The 16,787-nt window shown below is 40.6% G+C and overlaps 1 protein-coding gene across 1 annotated transcript in view; it reads left to right on the top strand.

Moving 5' to 3' along the window:
* The first annotated feature begins 925 nt into the window (after window positions 1–925).
* The window catches only part of SPRED1 (sprouty related EVH1 domain containing 1), a 141,172-nt gene continuing 125,310 nt past the window's right edge, over window positions 926–16,787 (top strand). The window contains exon 1 of the mRNA XM_030318537.1: window positions 926–1,820. Within this exon, the coding sequence (XP_030174397.1) occupies window positions 1,789–1,820 (32 nt within the window). The 5' untranslated portion in view covers window positions 926–1,788. The remainder of the gene's footprint in view (window positions 1,821–16,787) is intronic.

Raw genomic sequence — 16,787 nt, 5'->3', positions numbered from 1 at the left:
CTCCATTAACAACCACTCTAGCTTTCGGAGATGAATGCCCTGCACAGCATACCCCTTGCGCAGTAAGAATCCAAGGTATTAAAACTAACTCTCTCTCTAACACACACACACACACACACACACACACACACACACACACTCCCGCTGTGCATGCAGCTAGGGGATTGCAGCAATGCAACCAGAGGGACAGCAGGCGGAGCTCTCTTTGTACGGTCCCTCCCCCTAACCCCCACCAACTAAAAATGAACTCATGTCAGTTCCATTCTTTGCTCTGCAAGGAACACACACACACACGCACACACACACGCGCGCGCGCCCGCGCGCGCGGGGCAAAACAGAGCAGCCGCTAATTTCCTCCTTGAGCACACTGTCATTCTAGCCTTCCCGTTCTAACAACCCGGATATTCCAAAGCGAGTAACGGGGAGTAACGGGGAGTAACGCGGCGCAACAATGCAACCCTCCCAAGCTGCTCCCCGTGCAGCTCACACCCCCGCCCCCTTTCGCAGCGTGCCAAGAGTTTGGAGCGCGCGCACGCACACCGAGCGCGGTGCCTGGCGTATCCCTCCGCCTCCCTCCTCCTTTCCCCGCTCTGTGGCTCGACAACGATTTGGGAAATGAAGGGAGGGAACTACTTTCCTGAAACTTGCTATGCTGCACACGACTTCGACTTGCAGTGATTCGCCCGGAGGCCGCAGCTTTTAGCCCTACCCACACGCCCTCACAGCCCGGGTACTGCGCTCGGCAACCCCACCCCGTGCCCGCTCTGGCCCCCGGGGGAGGCAGGCGGCCGGGAGAAGTCGCCAGGGACTACTTCGCCTCCTTCTCCCGTGGGCGCCCCCGGTTCGGGCAGCGGCGGCGGCGGCGGAAGGAGCGGGCGGCGTGAGCGCTTCCGCCGCCCCCCTCACGGCTCCCCTCTGGCGGGTGTGAGGAGCTGGCCCGCCGAGCTGCTGGTGGGCACCGGCTGGTGGGGGGACCTGCGGCCGTCCTCCTCGCTCTCCCGCTGCTTCCCGGCACCCTGTCTCCTGGGCGCGCCCGCTCTGCTCCGGCCCGGGTGGGGCGATCGGCTCGCCTGTCCTGGCCTCACACGCTCCCCGCCGCCCCCTCCTCCCCCTGCTGGAGTTGTCCCGGCTGGAGCGTGTCTGGAGGAATCTGCCGCCGCGAGGCCCCTCGCTCGGTCCTGCTCGTCCCTGAGGACCGCCCCGGTCGCCGCCGGGCGCTGAGCGGGCAGCCGGCGGCGAGGTGGGAGATGGTGGGGTGGGCTCCGGCAGGACCGCGCCGCCGCCGCCCGGAGCCTGGGCTCGGCACCCTCCCGCCGGCCCCCACCGAACGGAGCTCAGCTTCCTCCTCGCCGCATCCCTGAGGGAAGCGCCGCCTCTGCTCCCGGGTTCTCCGCCCGCCCGCTCCTTCCTGGCCGGACCCCGCCGCGCTCCACCCTGGTGGCGGGAGGAGCAGCTCTCCAGTCAGCCTTCGCAGCCCCTCTTCTCTTTTTCCTTTCCACCCACCCTCCCTGGCCTCCTCGGATCCCTTGGCTGGGCGCTGAGGCGGAGGAAGAGGCTGGGGTCGCCACGGCGGAGGTTGTTGCCGCCACCCCCCTGCGGGGGTGGCCGGGGTTCCCGGCTGGGGGGGCACCGTTCCGGGTGAGGCGTCCACCATGGTGAGGCCCCTGAGCCGCTGCCCCCGCGCCCCCCCGGCCGCCGCTGCCTCCTGCCCCTCGGTGCTGCTGCTGCTGCTGCTCCTCCGCCTGCTCTTGCTCCTCCATCTCCAGATCGGATCGCGGTGAGGGAAAGATGAGCGAGGAGACGGCGACTTCTGACAACGAGTAAGCGCCTCATTGATCTTAATTAGTACCCCCCCCCCCTTCGACGACCCCTTCGAGACTTGGGTGCCGGAAAGCTTGCAAACCTGGAGAGTTCGGTGCATCTTATTCTGGAGATAACGTTTGATTTTTTAGCCATTTTATTTAATGGCAGCACCCCCCCCCCCACCCCCCATGCATTTAGTTGCTCACTTTTGGGGAGGGTATTGAATGTTGGGGTGGGATGGCAGTTGTACGTCCATGAGATGGAGTAATGTGGATGGATGGTGGCGGGGTAGAAATTACCTCTTTGCCTGGAAGCCCCTGGCTTGTCCTTTTTCACTTAACATACCTATCAACATAACCTGAATATCCATCCTGTTTCCTTTATAGCTATTTCACTTGGAAACTAGTGTGTGGGAGCACCTCCTGCAGCAAACTGCTCTTGAATCTTAATTCGATGAGTCAGTGACTCTTAAATACCGATTAAGCCTCCCCCCCCCCCTTAAACTTATGACCTGTAAGCTTCATGTAAAAAAATGGAACTAGGGAAACATTTTTAGAATTTAATGACATTAAGGACACCTGGAGTGTAGGAGATGTTGAACTGTTATATTTTACCTTTGCGAATGCTGGGCATGTCTTTACCAGGAGCATAGAAGAATATTGAATGCTAATTTTTATCCTTCAGCTGTGTTGAGAAACACCATTTACGTTGGTTTAACAGTATTTACGTTGCTGGATATGTTGATAACTTCATTAACTTCTGGACTGTCATGGTTTTAAGTTTTTATTTGGGCTGTTTGTTTTCCAAACGTAATACGTTGCCTTTTAAATATTTTTGCTTTAAAGTAACGGCTGCCGGAAGGAATAATGGTTGCGGGAACAGTTTTTATTGAGACCGGATTTAATATTCATGCAGAATGTTTGCATCGTTTTCTTGTAATTAAGTTCAAGTTTTGTTTATCTCTGGAGGATTGGAAAGAGTTAAGAGAGGACTAGTCCTAGGATGCATTCCTTTAAATAAAGTGCATTCCTCGAGTCAGACCTTTTTGAGTGGACTTTTAAATCCGAAAGCCTAGGCCTGTTTAACGTAAAATAGCTTGAGAAATGCCAAGCGGCGTTTCTTCTCAACCCCCCCACCCCCAACACACTCTTATGATGAGCGGGTGTGGGAGAAGGTAGATTGCTGCAGTGTCAGTGCAGTCTAGAAGCAGAAGTGGCCGCCATGTTCTCTCTCTTTTTGTGAATCGCCCTCATTTGCATAGCACACTCTTCATTCATAAAAAAATAATTAAACATCCATCACCTTGGACATCTTGAAAGGATTTCCCAAGATAAAAATTCGAAGCTTGACGGTCTGTCTTAGTGTAGATTTTTGAGTTCAGGGAGTAAGGAGAATTCGAAGTTACAGGTTAAATTCAAAAACATACGCACACACAAACAACTACCCCTGTTCTCAGAATGTTGACACAGTTATGTGGGAAATATCAGTTCGGGGAGGTGCTGGGATCACGTGATCGCCTCCATTCATAAAATACCTGGCTGTCCATTCACAGTGCAGTACACTGTCTCATTGCCTTCCGCAGATTAGACCTACTTTGAGAGAGATCAAGAAGTATCTCAGATAACGCTTAGTTAGGGGAAAAACTGCTAAAAATCCTGAACGGAATGACGATCATTTTTACTGTTATCTTTTAAGAAAGTAGCCTGGATCAAAATGTCAAGTTCTATTTGAGAGATGGAAAAAGGCGAATTACCATATTTAAACTAAAATACTAATATTTCCTTTTTGGATGCATCTATTAGAAAAACAAATGAGGGAGTGTGAATTGACACGTGTAAAATAAATTGTTTCTAAATGGGCTCTTTCTAGAATACTTGGCCATGGACATATTAAGAATCCAAGTTTTTCAAAAAGGTAGCGAAATCAGGTGGATGATACTGCTAACACTGAAATGAGTAAAAGTTCCCAGTAGTTTAATCCTAAATATGTTGATATTTGAAACACCAAATGACAAGTTTTACTGAGAGGATTGCTTTTTAAAAAAATTTTAAATTTAATTAATATAAGAACTTGGCAATTGGCTCACTCAGACTTTTAGATTTCTGCTTTCATGAATTTCTCCTGCTTTATTAATATGTTATTTCCTAGGGGCTTTGTTATGTTAGTTTTGATAGAACAGAAAAATATGCTTTAGCGTATATATTATTTCTCTAGGAGACGTTAATTCTTCCTGGGGACAAACTCTTGGGTGTTTTATTTAAAATTTTTTTTTTTATTTTAGGAAGTGATGTGTTCATCTGGTAATCAGTTTTATTAGAGCCAACATTGTACATTAGCCAAATCACAAAGTGTGAACTTCTTTGGAATGTAGCTTTTATTCCAACAGTTTATCTTATTTTTAATATATATAGTAATGTTTTGAAGTGGCAATTTATTATTTATAATCATATATAGTTTGAAGAAACAAAAAATAGGTATGTTATTGTACACGCCCTTAAAGCCTCAGCATAGTAAAACTGCCCTGTGATACAGATTTTATTTGGGCCTTACATATATTTTTTTCCCCACTTTCCTCCTTTTTTAGAAGCCATAATCAATAGGAATTTAATTACATTAGAGACTGTTCTTAACACTTAAATGTTTTTTCCACCTGATTTCGGCCTTTAAAAAAAGTGAAAATCACCAATATCTTGGGAAACTTAACTTTTTCTAGACAAATATTGTGGTAAAATCCAGTAAGGCCTTTAGAAGCCTCATTTTGAAATCCTCTAGTACATGCTCTGTTATTTGAAATTAAAGTTCTATGTAGAGAGACAGATAGCTGTCAAAAGTTGATTGTGTATATGTATGTAATCAGTAACTAATGAAGGATTTGTTATATGTAAGACATGATCTTACGCAATGTCAAATTTAGGGAACGATTGGTAAAAGTCTGCTTTTCTTTTCCAAACTTCAGTAATAACTGGAACTGCATTAAAAGTGTTATTTAAAAAAATAATTTCCTCCTTGCAAGAGTAGTAATTTCAGATAATGTACAAAATAGTCTTTAAAGGGAGTAGGTAATAATTTGTGTATTTATTATTCAGATAACAAGTCTAAACATTTGATACACTATAATTAAACCTTTCCTATGATGTTGATGATGAATCCTATTCATTCATTGTATTTTTACTATGTTCCATGCACTGTAATGAATTCCTTCTTTATTATTTTATGGATATATCTGTATCCTCTGTAGAGTGGAGTTGCATAGTAGAAACTATCATACCCTATTATGTTGTGACTTTTCTGTATCATTAAATATTTCGTAGAACAGCTTTTGATGGCTGTATTATGTGCAGTATATAATATACATTAGTTTGAACCAGTTAACTATTCTGTTATTCCTGAACAGTGCTGCTTTTGATCCTGAGTTCTGTCTTCATTTAAATCTTTTACTCTTTCCTTGAGATAGTCTAGGAGTGGACTTAAAGGAGATGCAAATTTTAAGTTTTTTCTGCTAAATTGCCCTCTAGAAAAGAAAAACTTAGTATATGAGAGTGCTTATGTCTTGAAATGTCTGTCCAGTTCTTTTTTGAAAAATTTTTTTGCCAATTTTGAAGGTGGAAATGAGATCTTGTTCCTATTTTTAAAGTGCTGGGTGGTAAAATAAAATTGATTAAAAATACCCAAAAAACTAGTTAGGTTGTTTTGGGCAACCAGACTGTTTTAAAATACCATATTACACATAGAATTAGGGGCGCCAATTGAGTGTCCAACTCTTGTCATAATGTCATGGTTGGTGAGATCAACCGCCCCTGGGCTCTGTGCTGATACTGTGGAGCCTGCTTGGGATTCTCTATCTCTCTCTGCCCCTCCCTCACACCCTCCTCTCTCTATCTTTCTCTCTTTTTCAAAAAAAATAAAAATAAACTTTAAACAAATAGAATAAAGTCATCATATAGAAGGTTTTTGCAGATAATTTACCTCTTACCAACTTTCATGCAGTATGGTTTAATGTAAAGAGCATTGGACTTGGAATTGGAAGATGCCTTTTTGTCATTGTCACTAATTATTCTGTGATTCTGGACAAGTACAGCTTTTGTGGGCTTCTGTTTGCTTGTTTCATTTGAGCAGCTTGAACTAAGCATCATTATAAGCCCTTCCTGTACTAAATTACCGTAAAGTAATACAGTGATAGGCACGTTACAAGTCGCCAGACTACTTGTAACATGTGCATTGGTTAATTGATTGATTTTATTATATTGTTTTTGACATGTTTAAGCAAATAAAAGACTTCCAGTAGAAATCTGGTAAGAAGCTGAAGTAAGAGCATGAATTTTGAAGAACCAAGATACAAAATTTGAAAACACTTGGTACCTTAATAATCTGTTAAGACTTTATTATTTTGGGTTTAATAGCCATTTGTTTTTTAATTTTTTTTTTCAACGTTTATTTTATTTTTGGGACAGAGAGAGACAGAGCATGAACGGGGGAGGGGCAGAGAGAGAGGGAGACACAGAATCGGAAACAGGCTCCAGGCTCTGAGCCATCAGCCCAGAGCCCGACGCGGGGCTCGAACTCACGGACCGCGAGATCGTGACCTGGCTGAAGTCGGATGCTTAACCGACTGCGCCACCCAGGCGCCCCAATAGCCATTTGTTTTTGATAATATAGATACACCTCATAGATGTGAGAACTTTGTACTGCTTTTCTTTTTCTTTTAAAGAAATATGGCCTCTGGATGAATAAGTGAGCAAAAGGCTATTGGGCTTAAACACCAATTTGAATAGTTCTAAAAGGAATGTCCTAAGAAGAGACTAGCTCTCATGCTTTACTTACTGGCTAAAAAGTGTCAAAAGTAAGTCTTTTCATTAGGTTTTTCATACTAATCATATTAACCTAAGACTAAGGGATAATTTTACAACTTCATTAGTTTAAGAAGTTAATGCGGATAATGAATTTTTTCATTCTTTAACAGTTAGATTTAATTCACTATTTATGAAAAGTTTTGTGTCATAGCTGCATCTTAGAGTCCAGAGCCAAAGTCATTACAAATCCCTGAGATGTTTTTGTGGCACTCAGAATGGTTTGAAATGAAAAAGATCTAGTGATGTATTTTTGTTTAAGCATTGTTCATTATTTTTGTTAAAACAGTTCATTAGCATTGGGTCTTAGACTGAGGTGTTAAATTGCTTAGACATAGGATTCTTAGAATTGAGAGTGTTTTTTACGAATCTCTAATTGAAACTTGCTTACATTTATAATTGAAGGAAATGCCAACAAACCATAGCAGCATCAGAGGTACTTGTGACAGGCGTTAGTTTCCTAGGGCTGCCCTAATATTAACAAAGCACCACAATACTGGATGGCTTAAAACAACAGAAATTTATTGTCTCAATTCTGGAGATTGAAAGAAAGTCCAGGAATGGCAGGGCCATGCTCCTAGTAAGCCATTAGGGGAATCCTTCCTTGTCTCTTCCTGGCCTCTGGTGGCTGATGGCAATCTTTGGCATTTCTTGGCTTGAAACTGCCTAATTCCATTTTCTGCCTTCATCATCACATGATGTTCTCCCTGTGTGTCTTCACGTGGCCACGTGACATCAGTCATTGGATTAGGAGCCTCCTCTAGTATGACCTCTTTTTTTTTTTTATAATTTAACTTTATTTTTTATTTTTTAAAATTTACATCCAAATTAGTATATAGTGAAGCAATGATTTCAGGAGTAGATTCCTTAATGCTCCTTACCCATTTAGCCCATCCCCCCTCCCACAACCCCTCCAGCAACCCTCAGTTTATTCTCTATATTTTTATGAGTCTCTTTTGTTTTGTCCCCCTCCCTGTTTTTATATTATTTTTGTTTCTCTACCTTATGTTCATCTGTTTTGTCTCTTAAAGTCCTCATATGAGTGAAGTCATATGATTTTTGCCTTTCTCTAATTTCACTTAGCATAATACCCTCCAGTTACATCCACGTAGTTGCAGATGGCAAGATTTCATTCTTTTTGATTGCCGAGTAATACTCCATTGTGTATATATACCACATTTTCTTTACCCATTCATCCATTGATGGACGTTTGGGCTCTTTCCATACTTTCCATACTTTGGCTATCAATGGTGCTGCTATAAACATGGGGGTGCATGTGTCCCTTTGTAGGGTAGTTCTATTTTTAGTTTTTTGAGGAACCTCCATACTGTTTTCCAGAGTGGCTGTACCAGCTTGCATTCCCAACAACAATGCAAAAGAGATCCTCTTTCTCTGCATCCTTACCAACATCTGTTGTTGCCTGAGTTGTTAATGTTAGCCATTCTGACAGGTGTAAGGTGGTATTTCGTTGTGGTTTTGATTTGTATTTCTCTGATGATGAGTGATGTTGAGCATTTTTTCATGTGTCGGTTGGCCATCTGGGTGTCTTCTTTGGAGAAGTGTAGCATGACCTCCTCTTAAATTAATTACGCTTGCAGTAACCCTGTTTCCAAGTGAGGTTGTATTGAGGTAGAGGGTTAGAACTCAGCACATTTTTTTAGAGGGGTATTAATTCAACCTATAATACCAATATAAATCAGATTTTTTTTCTTACAGTACAGTTACTATTCATTTGTTACAGATACCTTGAAATAGCACTTGTAGTCATCACTACTTTGAAGTTACAGTAGGGGCACCTTGTGGGTTCAGTCTTTAGAATGTCCAACTCTTGATATCAGGGTCATGAGTTCAAGCCACCACCCCATTGGGTGTAAGGCTTACTTAGAAAGAAATGAATGAAGTTAGTTATTAAACCATTGGTAGAGCTTATAAATATTTTAGTGTTAATAAAATATATATTACTATATCAAAATTAGAAAATATTTTGATAATTATTTCAGTATAATTTTTTTTAAGTTTATTTATTTTGAGAGAGACAGAGACAGTGCAGGTGGAGGAGGGACAGAGAAAGAGGGAGACAGAGAATCCCAAGCAGGCTCGGCACTGTCAGCATGGAGCCCCATGTGGGGCTCCATCCCATCAACCATGAGATTATGACCTGAGCTGAAACCAAGAGTCAGATGCTTAACCTATTGAACCACGCAGGTGCCTCTAATTTATTTCTTTTGTATTCCTGTGTATTTTGTTTTAAGTCTTTAATGTTCTGAGAAGGGGGCCATAGCCTTCACCAGATGGCCAAAGAGGTCTACTGGCACAAAGGTTAAAATCTCCTGCTACAGACTGAAGCCCAGAAGGTTGAACCCCATAGATAGAGTTATAAAATAGGAAGATTAAGAAACATGAAGGGTAGGGGTGTCTGGGTGGCTCAGCTGATTAAGCCTCTGACTCTTGATGTCATCTCGGGTCATGACTCAGGTCATGATCTCATAGAGTGTGGGTTTGAGCCCAGCGTCTGGCTTTCTGCTGAGAGCGTAGAGCCTGCTTGGGACTCTCTCTCCCTTTCTTTTGTCTTCCATTCCCCTACTGGCGTGCACACTCATATTCTCTCTCTCTCTCTCTCTCTCTCTCTCCCTCTCTCTAAAAAAAAAAAAAAAAAAGGAACATGAAGGGTAAAATGAACAAGTACAACATACAGCTAACAGTTCCAAAATAAGAGATTAGGGAGGAGAGGAAATATTCAGAGATAATGGTTGAGAGTTTTCAAGAAGTAGCAAATCAAATTCAATTCAGTGAACTAAAAACAAAGCCTCATAGTCAAACAGGGTTTATCTTGAGATTGCAAGAGTGGATCAACATGAGAAAACTGATGTAGTTTATCATATTTGAAGATTAAGGAAGAGAAATAATACAGTCTTTTAAAATATTTTTAATACTTATTTATTTTTGAGAGACAAACACACACACACACACACACACACACACACACACACACACAGTGTGAGCGGGAGAGGGGCAGAGAGAGAGAGGGAGACACAGACTCCCAAGCAGGCTCCAGGCTCCAAGCTGTCAGCATGGAGCCTGATGAGGGGCTCGAACCCACAAACCATGAGATCATGACCTGAGCTGAAGTTGGGTGCTTAACTGACAGAGCCACCCAGGTGCCCCACAAATACTACATTCTTAAATGCCAGAAGTGAAGCATTGTCATTCAGTCTCTGCCCATAATATGGAAGTAAATGTTAATAATTTAAGTAAATTTTAATAATTTACGTATTTGTAGTATGCATTCATGAATATAGATTTATATTTCTACTTCCTAGAATTTTAGACTTAATATTTCTCATTTAAAATGAAGATGTTGGATTTGGTCAATTTTAGGATATCTTGTAGTATAAAGGTTCTAGAATTCTAATAAAACACTAATATCAGAGTGTTTTATTTAGCATAAAGTCACCAAGCTTTTTTATCCAGTTTTATTGTGAATTACATTGATATTTTGAGTTTGCAATTAGCGGTCAGTTTTGGGTTTGCTTTCATGATAATATGTAAAAACATTACAGAATTTTAGTTGCTTGAATTAGATATATGGCTTTCTTAGTTTTTCAGGACAGATACTATTAGTAAGTTTTCTTTGAGAATTTCAGTGCAGGGGCATTTGGGTGGCTCAGTCAGTTAACCCCATCTGACTCTTCATTTTGACTCAGGTCTTTGATCTTGCAGTTCCTGAGTTCCAGCCTCATGTTAGGCTCTGCACTGACAATGTGGAGCCGACCTGGGATTCTCTCTCTCCTTCTCTCTCTGCCTCTCCCCTTCTCTCTCTCTCTCTCTCAAAAATAAATAAACTTAAAAAAAAAAATTTCGGTGCAGTGACATTTGAGTGCCTGCTAGGTACTTGACTTTTCCTTAGCCCTGGAGGTGCAAAGATAAGTATACCCTGATAACTGCTTTCACTATCCAAAAAGGGAACTAGATGTGTGTTCTGTGTCTGCAAATTCTTCAAGGCTCAAGGAGAAAGTGATTCTACCTGGCAGTGGATGGCAGTGTGGGAGTTGCATGAAGGAAGGCTTCAGAAAAGAGGTCGGATTTTACAAGTCAGCCAGAGATAAGGATGATTGAAAGGGGAAGGGCATTTCAAGAAGGGAGGGGGAAAACAAAACAAGAACAAGCATGGAAGGGGAAATAGAAAGTTTAGAGAAAAGCAATAACTTTTGGGAGACACTTATTTGCAGGAGTGGTAGGGGGATATGAAGCATGTTGGAGGCAATTGTGAGAAGTCTAGATTTGCGTTTAAGTTTGTGTCAGCAACCTTGGGGCAAAAGGTGGTGGCTAGGCCTGGTGCATGACACCCAGAAGATGAACGTGAAAGAAGTTCCTGAAAATCTGTTTTTCTTAACAAGTTGAGGAAAATTTATTTTAATTGGTCAGTGAAAACAATTTTGAACAGAATTCCCATTAATTTTCCAGATAATACACTAAGAGTTCACAGAAAATTTGTTCTTTGAGCTACCCTCTCTCACTCCCACTCCCCACTGCAAGTCAGTCAGGATACTTCATGAAAAGCACCAGTTTATCTTTATCGTGGAGTCAGTGGGGAACTATTAATTTAAGCGAGGGAGTGATACCAAATTTGTGTAGAAGGCTGAATACCAGGACTCATTTGCACAGTTGATTGGAGGGAGAAGGAAATGAACTACAACTGATGAGGAAGATGTAATAATCAAGACAAAACAGCTGGAAGAAGAAGTGCATTTGGAACTGTTGGGGATGAATTTGTGAGGCAGTTCAGATGTCCAGATAATCACTTGACTGGATGTGAAGGAAGGAGTAGGAAGAATGTGGGATGACTTAAGCATTTTAAATTTAGGCCTCTGTGATGTTTTTAAATGAAGTGGGAAGAGACAAAAGTTTTTAATGGGAGAACAACTCAAATTTGGCCTTCTAAAATTTGCCTACCTAAGTATCAAGTTAAAAAATGCCTCATAGAGTATTTTAAATACAGGTTTGGTGCCCACAGAAGGTAGAGAAGGTAGAATTTAGAGGTGATGTCTTCAGTATTTGTAATAGTTGAACCAGGGAGAAATTGCCCAAGGAGAATATTAAGCAGTAATGGGAAGATGAACAGCGAGAAACAGCAGTGTTTTTTAAGAGACAGCAAATGACAGAATAGTCTTGAAAGGTAGGAGAGTTCAGAGGGAAAGTATTAAAAGACAAAATGGGAAGTAATGATGTGGAGACAGCAAAGAGTAAGGTTATACACATTCAGTGGGGGAGGTGGGAGTTGAGATTATTGTAGGATGGGTGATGTTAGTAGTGGAGAGGAAGAGAAAAAAGCATTTAAGGAAAGGTTGAGTAAAAGGCAGAACAAGGTCCAGGAAAGAGAAGTCTACCAAACTCTTTTACTGCTTGTCGGAAGCTGTGCTAGATTTAATCCTGCTAATGACCATGTGAGCTAAGTATTATCCATAGTTTACAGAGGAGAAAACTGAGACTTAGGAACAGTTTAGTAATTTGCCCACAGCCACACAAGGGAGTAAGTGGTAGACCTGAGATTTAAATTGCATTGTATTTGTACCACATTGTACCTCATACAATTAATGGCCAGATTTTATTTTATTTTATTTTATTTTATTTTATTTTATTTTATTTTATTTTATTTTATTTTATTATTTTATTTATTTTATTTTATTTTTAATATTTATTTATTTATTTATTTATTTATTTATTTATTTATTTATTTTTGAGAGAGAGAAGGCATGAACAGGGGAGGAGCAGAGAGAGGGCAGAGAGGATTCCCAAGGAGGCTCCACACTGTCAGCACAGAGCCCCCCCACGTGGAGCTCGATCTCACAAACCATGAGATCATGAGATTATGACCAGAATCAGAATCGAGTTGGATGCTTAACCGACTGAGCCACTGAGGCGCCCCACCAGATTCGATTTTAACGAAAAAGATAAGGTCCAAGTGATCGGTAGACACATAGAAGTGATAGCTGTTTTGAGGGACTAGAAGTTTTGGTAAAGTTAAAGAGCATGCAGAGTCGAAGTGGAAAAAATCGAAAGGTAGATTTTGGTCAGAGAAGCCAGACTCCAGAGTAATGACAGGTTAAAGAATAATAAGGTAGAAACAGGTTGTTGGGGTAGAGGAGCCAGGATCTGCTAGAATATTTATTAAAAAGGTCAACAATATGGCTGTTCTAAGTTGCTGGGTTGGATGGTATTAGGAGTTGAGGTGGAGAAGAATCTTGAGCCAGCACCAATGTATTTAACGTATGTGTGGTATGAGTGACTTAGAGTGGGAGTATGAATGCTGACATCTGCCTTTACCATGTGAAGGGAGGGGAATAAGGATTTTGGAATTGGAAGTTGAAGAAGGAGGGTGCCATGGGGAGAAAGAGAAGAGAGCAAAGGGCTTAGCTGGGAAGAGTTGAGAATATTGGAAATGATAGGATCTCAGGTAACAGTGATCCTATCAGGAATGAGGGATGTTGGGAGTTAGAGAAGGGAAGATAGACATCTGAATAAATTATGCAGATTTGGATTTTACTGAGAACTTTAAGGTTTTTTAAGAGGCTAATCAAGATGTTGACAGAAACCATAGGGTTTTATCTAAATACATTATACTGTCTTTGGCAGAAGGTTTTATATTGGGGGGGGGGGTACTCTAGCCTTAATGTCGGTAGAAAGTCCTTTTCAAAACAAAATTCACTAAATTTCTATAATTAACTTGGTGTTCACAATTAACATGCTCCTGCAATTACTGCTGGCTGTTGTGTTAAGACTTTGGTAAATCTTTGTGCTTGATTCTCCATCTGTAAAACCAGGATAAAACCAGGATAAAAAACCAGGATAAAACCAGGATAAAAACATCCCTACTTTGGAGGGATGTTAAGGCAAAGTAACCTCCCCCCACCTGCCCCACACACACTTTTTGACTAGAGATAAGAGAATATTAAAAAGGACTTTCAGTTCTTGAGAAGAAAGGTACTATGTTCATGAAATAATCAGTGCTCATTTTCATTTAGCCTAAGGTAGTGTTATATTTTAAAAAGGATTATTGACCTGCTGGAAATAACTGTATTTCAGATTAAATGTTAAAAAAAAGCAGCTTTGTGGAAAAACTTAAAATTTAAAACTTCCAACAAGCAAAAAATACAAGAATCTATGTTGTGAACATTTTTTTTTTATGTTCTGAGCAAAGAATGAAAGAAGAGGATTAATAACTAGTATTGGGTAAAACACTAGGGCAAAGACCTGGCTCTAGCCAGTTTTTTGTTCGGTACTTAATACAACTAATGATACAAGGAGTGTATTTCTAGAATTATTAAAGCAATTTTAAAACCTGTGCACATTTTGTAAGTCTGAGTAGATTTGACATCTCTGTCATTTTCAATGGAAAAAGTCATCTTAGTTGATTGCAGGAGTTTTGAAATATCATTGTATGGAAGGCATAAAATCTACTTTTGTGGGAGAGAAGGGAGAGGAAGTTTTTTTTTTCAGCTTATTAAAGATTTAGACACTTAATTTTTTGCAGTCGTACTCAAATTAAGATTTCTACTTAATAGGTGAGATAGGCTAAATCTGCTAATTGGCAGTTCATTACTTTGGATTTAGTATCTTAACTTGAATTTGGACAGCTAAGGTCTGTAAGCTTATGTTCATTTTAGTCACCAACAACTAAAGCAAAAATCTGTTTATATTCTCATGTATACTGATTAGCTTATAATTCTGAAACTATAACTTGTTAATTAAAAATAGTTTTAGATACGTAATTACTTAAACTTGGTTTAGGAATGAATTTGACATTCATTAGTCAAGACCTTGAATGAACGTAAATCAGGAACTTAAAAATATGTTGATGAAAATTGCGTATACTTTTTTTCTTGAGAATTATTTAATCCAAAAAACCCAAGCTTGATTAGCTTAGTAAAAGTTAAGAAAATATAACAAGTTTAATAAATGTATCAAATTAAGATATTTTTCAACTCCATGTTATCACTAAAAAGGAAGGGGAGAGGCAGAGATGAATGAGAGAAATTGGCCTCTAAACACTTTAGTTTTCCTGTTTTTCATCATTTTGATACTTCTGGAGAGAGCAAATTTAGCTTCTGAGTGAGCCAAAAAGAAAAAATTTATCGGATGTCGTATAGACCCTGTTGCTGTTGAGTCTGAACCTATGTAATGTCTGCAAGGCCTCCACATACGTCACAGAAAAATAGTTTGACTTACATTTACTGGCTAACTTTGAGCCCCATTTTTGCATTTACCCTGTCTCAAATAGTGATCTAGGTAGTAGGAAGAAAACAGTGAAACTAAGCTGAATCCTTTTAATTGACTGCTGTAGTCTGAATGTTTGTGTCCCCCTGCAAATTCATATGTCAAAATCCTAACCCTCAAAGGTGATGATGTTAGGAGGTGGGGCCTCTGACAGGTGCTTAAATCTTGAGGGTGGAGCCCTTCCTGAATGCAGTTTGTGCCTTTAAAAAAAAGAGGCTCCAGAGAGATCCTAGCCCCTTCTACCATGTGAGGGCACAATGAAGAAAAGTCCACAGCTACTGGAAGAAGGTCCTCAGCTGACCATACTGGCGCCTTGTGCTAGGACTTCCCAGCCTCTAGAACCGTTAAGAAATAAATTTTTGTCGTTGATAAGCTACCCAGTCTGTGCAGTTTTGTTATAGAAGCCTGAATGGACACTGACTTTTCTTTGTTTTGAGGAGGACAAGGAGCAGTAATTACTTTAAAGAAAGAAAGAAATAAAAAAACTCAGCACAATTTTCAGTTGCTTTTGTTCCATACATACAGTTTTTACTTGTTTCGTTAGTGTATGTACAAATATTTATTATTCATTTTCACCTGATACACTAAAAGAACTTCTATGCTTATGCAGTTTTTTTTTTTAGTAATTATTATAATTTTAATGCTTCTATTTCATCAAGTTGTACTGTAAGTTTACACAGCTCTTATTAGTGAAACTTGGTTTCTAGCTCTTTGCCTTTATAAATAACATGGTAGGGGCGCCTGGGTGGCTCAGTCGGTTAAGCGGCCGACTTCGGCTCAGGTCATGATCTCGCAGTCCGTGAGTTCGAGCCCCGCGTCGGGCTCTGTGCTGATAGCTCAGAGCCTGGAGCCTGCTTCAGATTCTGTGTCTCCCTCTCTCTGACCCTCCCCTGTTCATGCTCTGTCTCTCCCTGTCTCAAAAATAAATAAAACATTAAAAAAAAATTTATAAATAACATGGTAACGAGCATCTCTTTTGCATATAATTGTTTTCTTCTGTTAATTTCTTAAGATGGATTTACAGAAGGGAAATAACAATGTTAAAGAGTATAAGTGTTTTAAAAAATTTTTATAAGTGTTTTATTTTTTGAGAGAGAGTGTGAGCAGGGGAGGGGCAGAGAGGAAACACAGAATCCAAAGCAGGCTCTAATCTCTGAGCTGTCAGCACAGAGCCTGATGTGGGGCTTGAACCCATGAATGCAAGATCATGACATGAGCTGAAGTCAGACACTTACTTAACCTACTGAGCCACTCAGGCACCCCGAAGGGTATAACTGGTTTTTGTTTTTTTTTTAATTATTGATATAAATTGCTGTTTCCAAAAGTTCATTTTTTTTTCTATTGTGGATTATTTATAAATGAAATTCATTCTCAGATTCCTTAGATTCAATTTTTTACCTTGCAGTTTTTTATATAGCTCTCAGCATGGGATTAACTGACAGCTTATCCTGGAGTGATTACCAGCATTGTCTTAAAATTATTTTTTGGATTTAGTCTTCATAACAACCATTTAAAAATTTTTTTTAATGTTTGTTTATTTTTGAGACAGAGAGAGACAGAGCATGAATGGGGGAGGGTCAGAGAGAGAGGGAGACACAGAATCCGAAACAGGCTCCAGGCTCTGAGCTGTCAGCACAGAGCCTGACACGGGGCTCGAACTCATGGACCGTGAGATCATGGCCTGAGCCGAAGTCGGACACTTAACCGACTGAGCCACCCAGGCGCCCCAGTAACAACCATTTTAAATGTTACTACCATTACTGTACTTCCATTTACAAAGATGAAGAAACTGAGGCTTAGCAAAAAAGTTAAGGAATTTGGCAAAGATTATGTACCTGCAAAAGACTCCAGAGCATGTGCCCT

The sequence above is a fragment of the Lynx canadensis genome, chromosome B3 (genome assembly GCF_007474595.2).
Source record: "Lynx canadensis isolate LIC74 chromosome B3, mLynCan4.pri.v2, whole genome shotgun sequence".
Taxonomy (NCBI): domain Eukaryota; kingdom Metazoa; phylum Chordata; class Mammalia; order Carnivora; family Felidae; genus Lynx; species Lynx canadensis.
The sequence above is the reverse complement of the archived record's forward strand: the minus strand, read 5'-3'. Positions and strand labels throughout refer to the sequence as shown.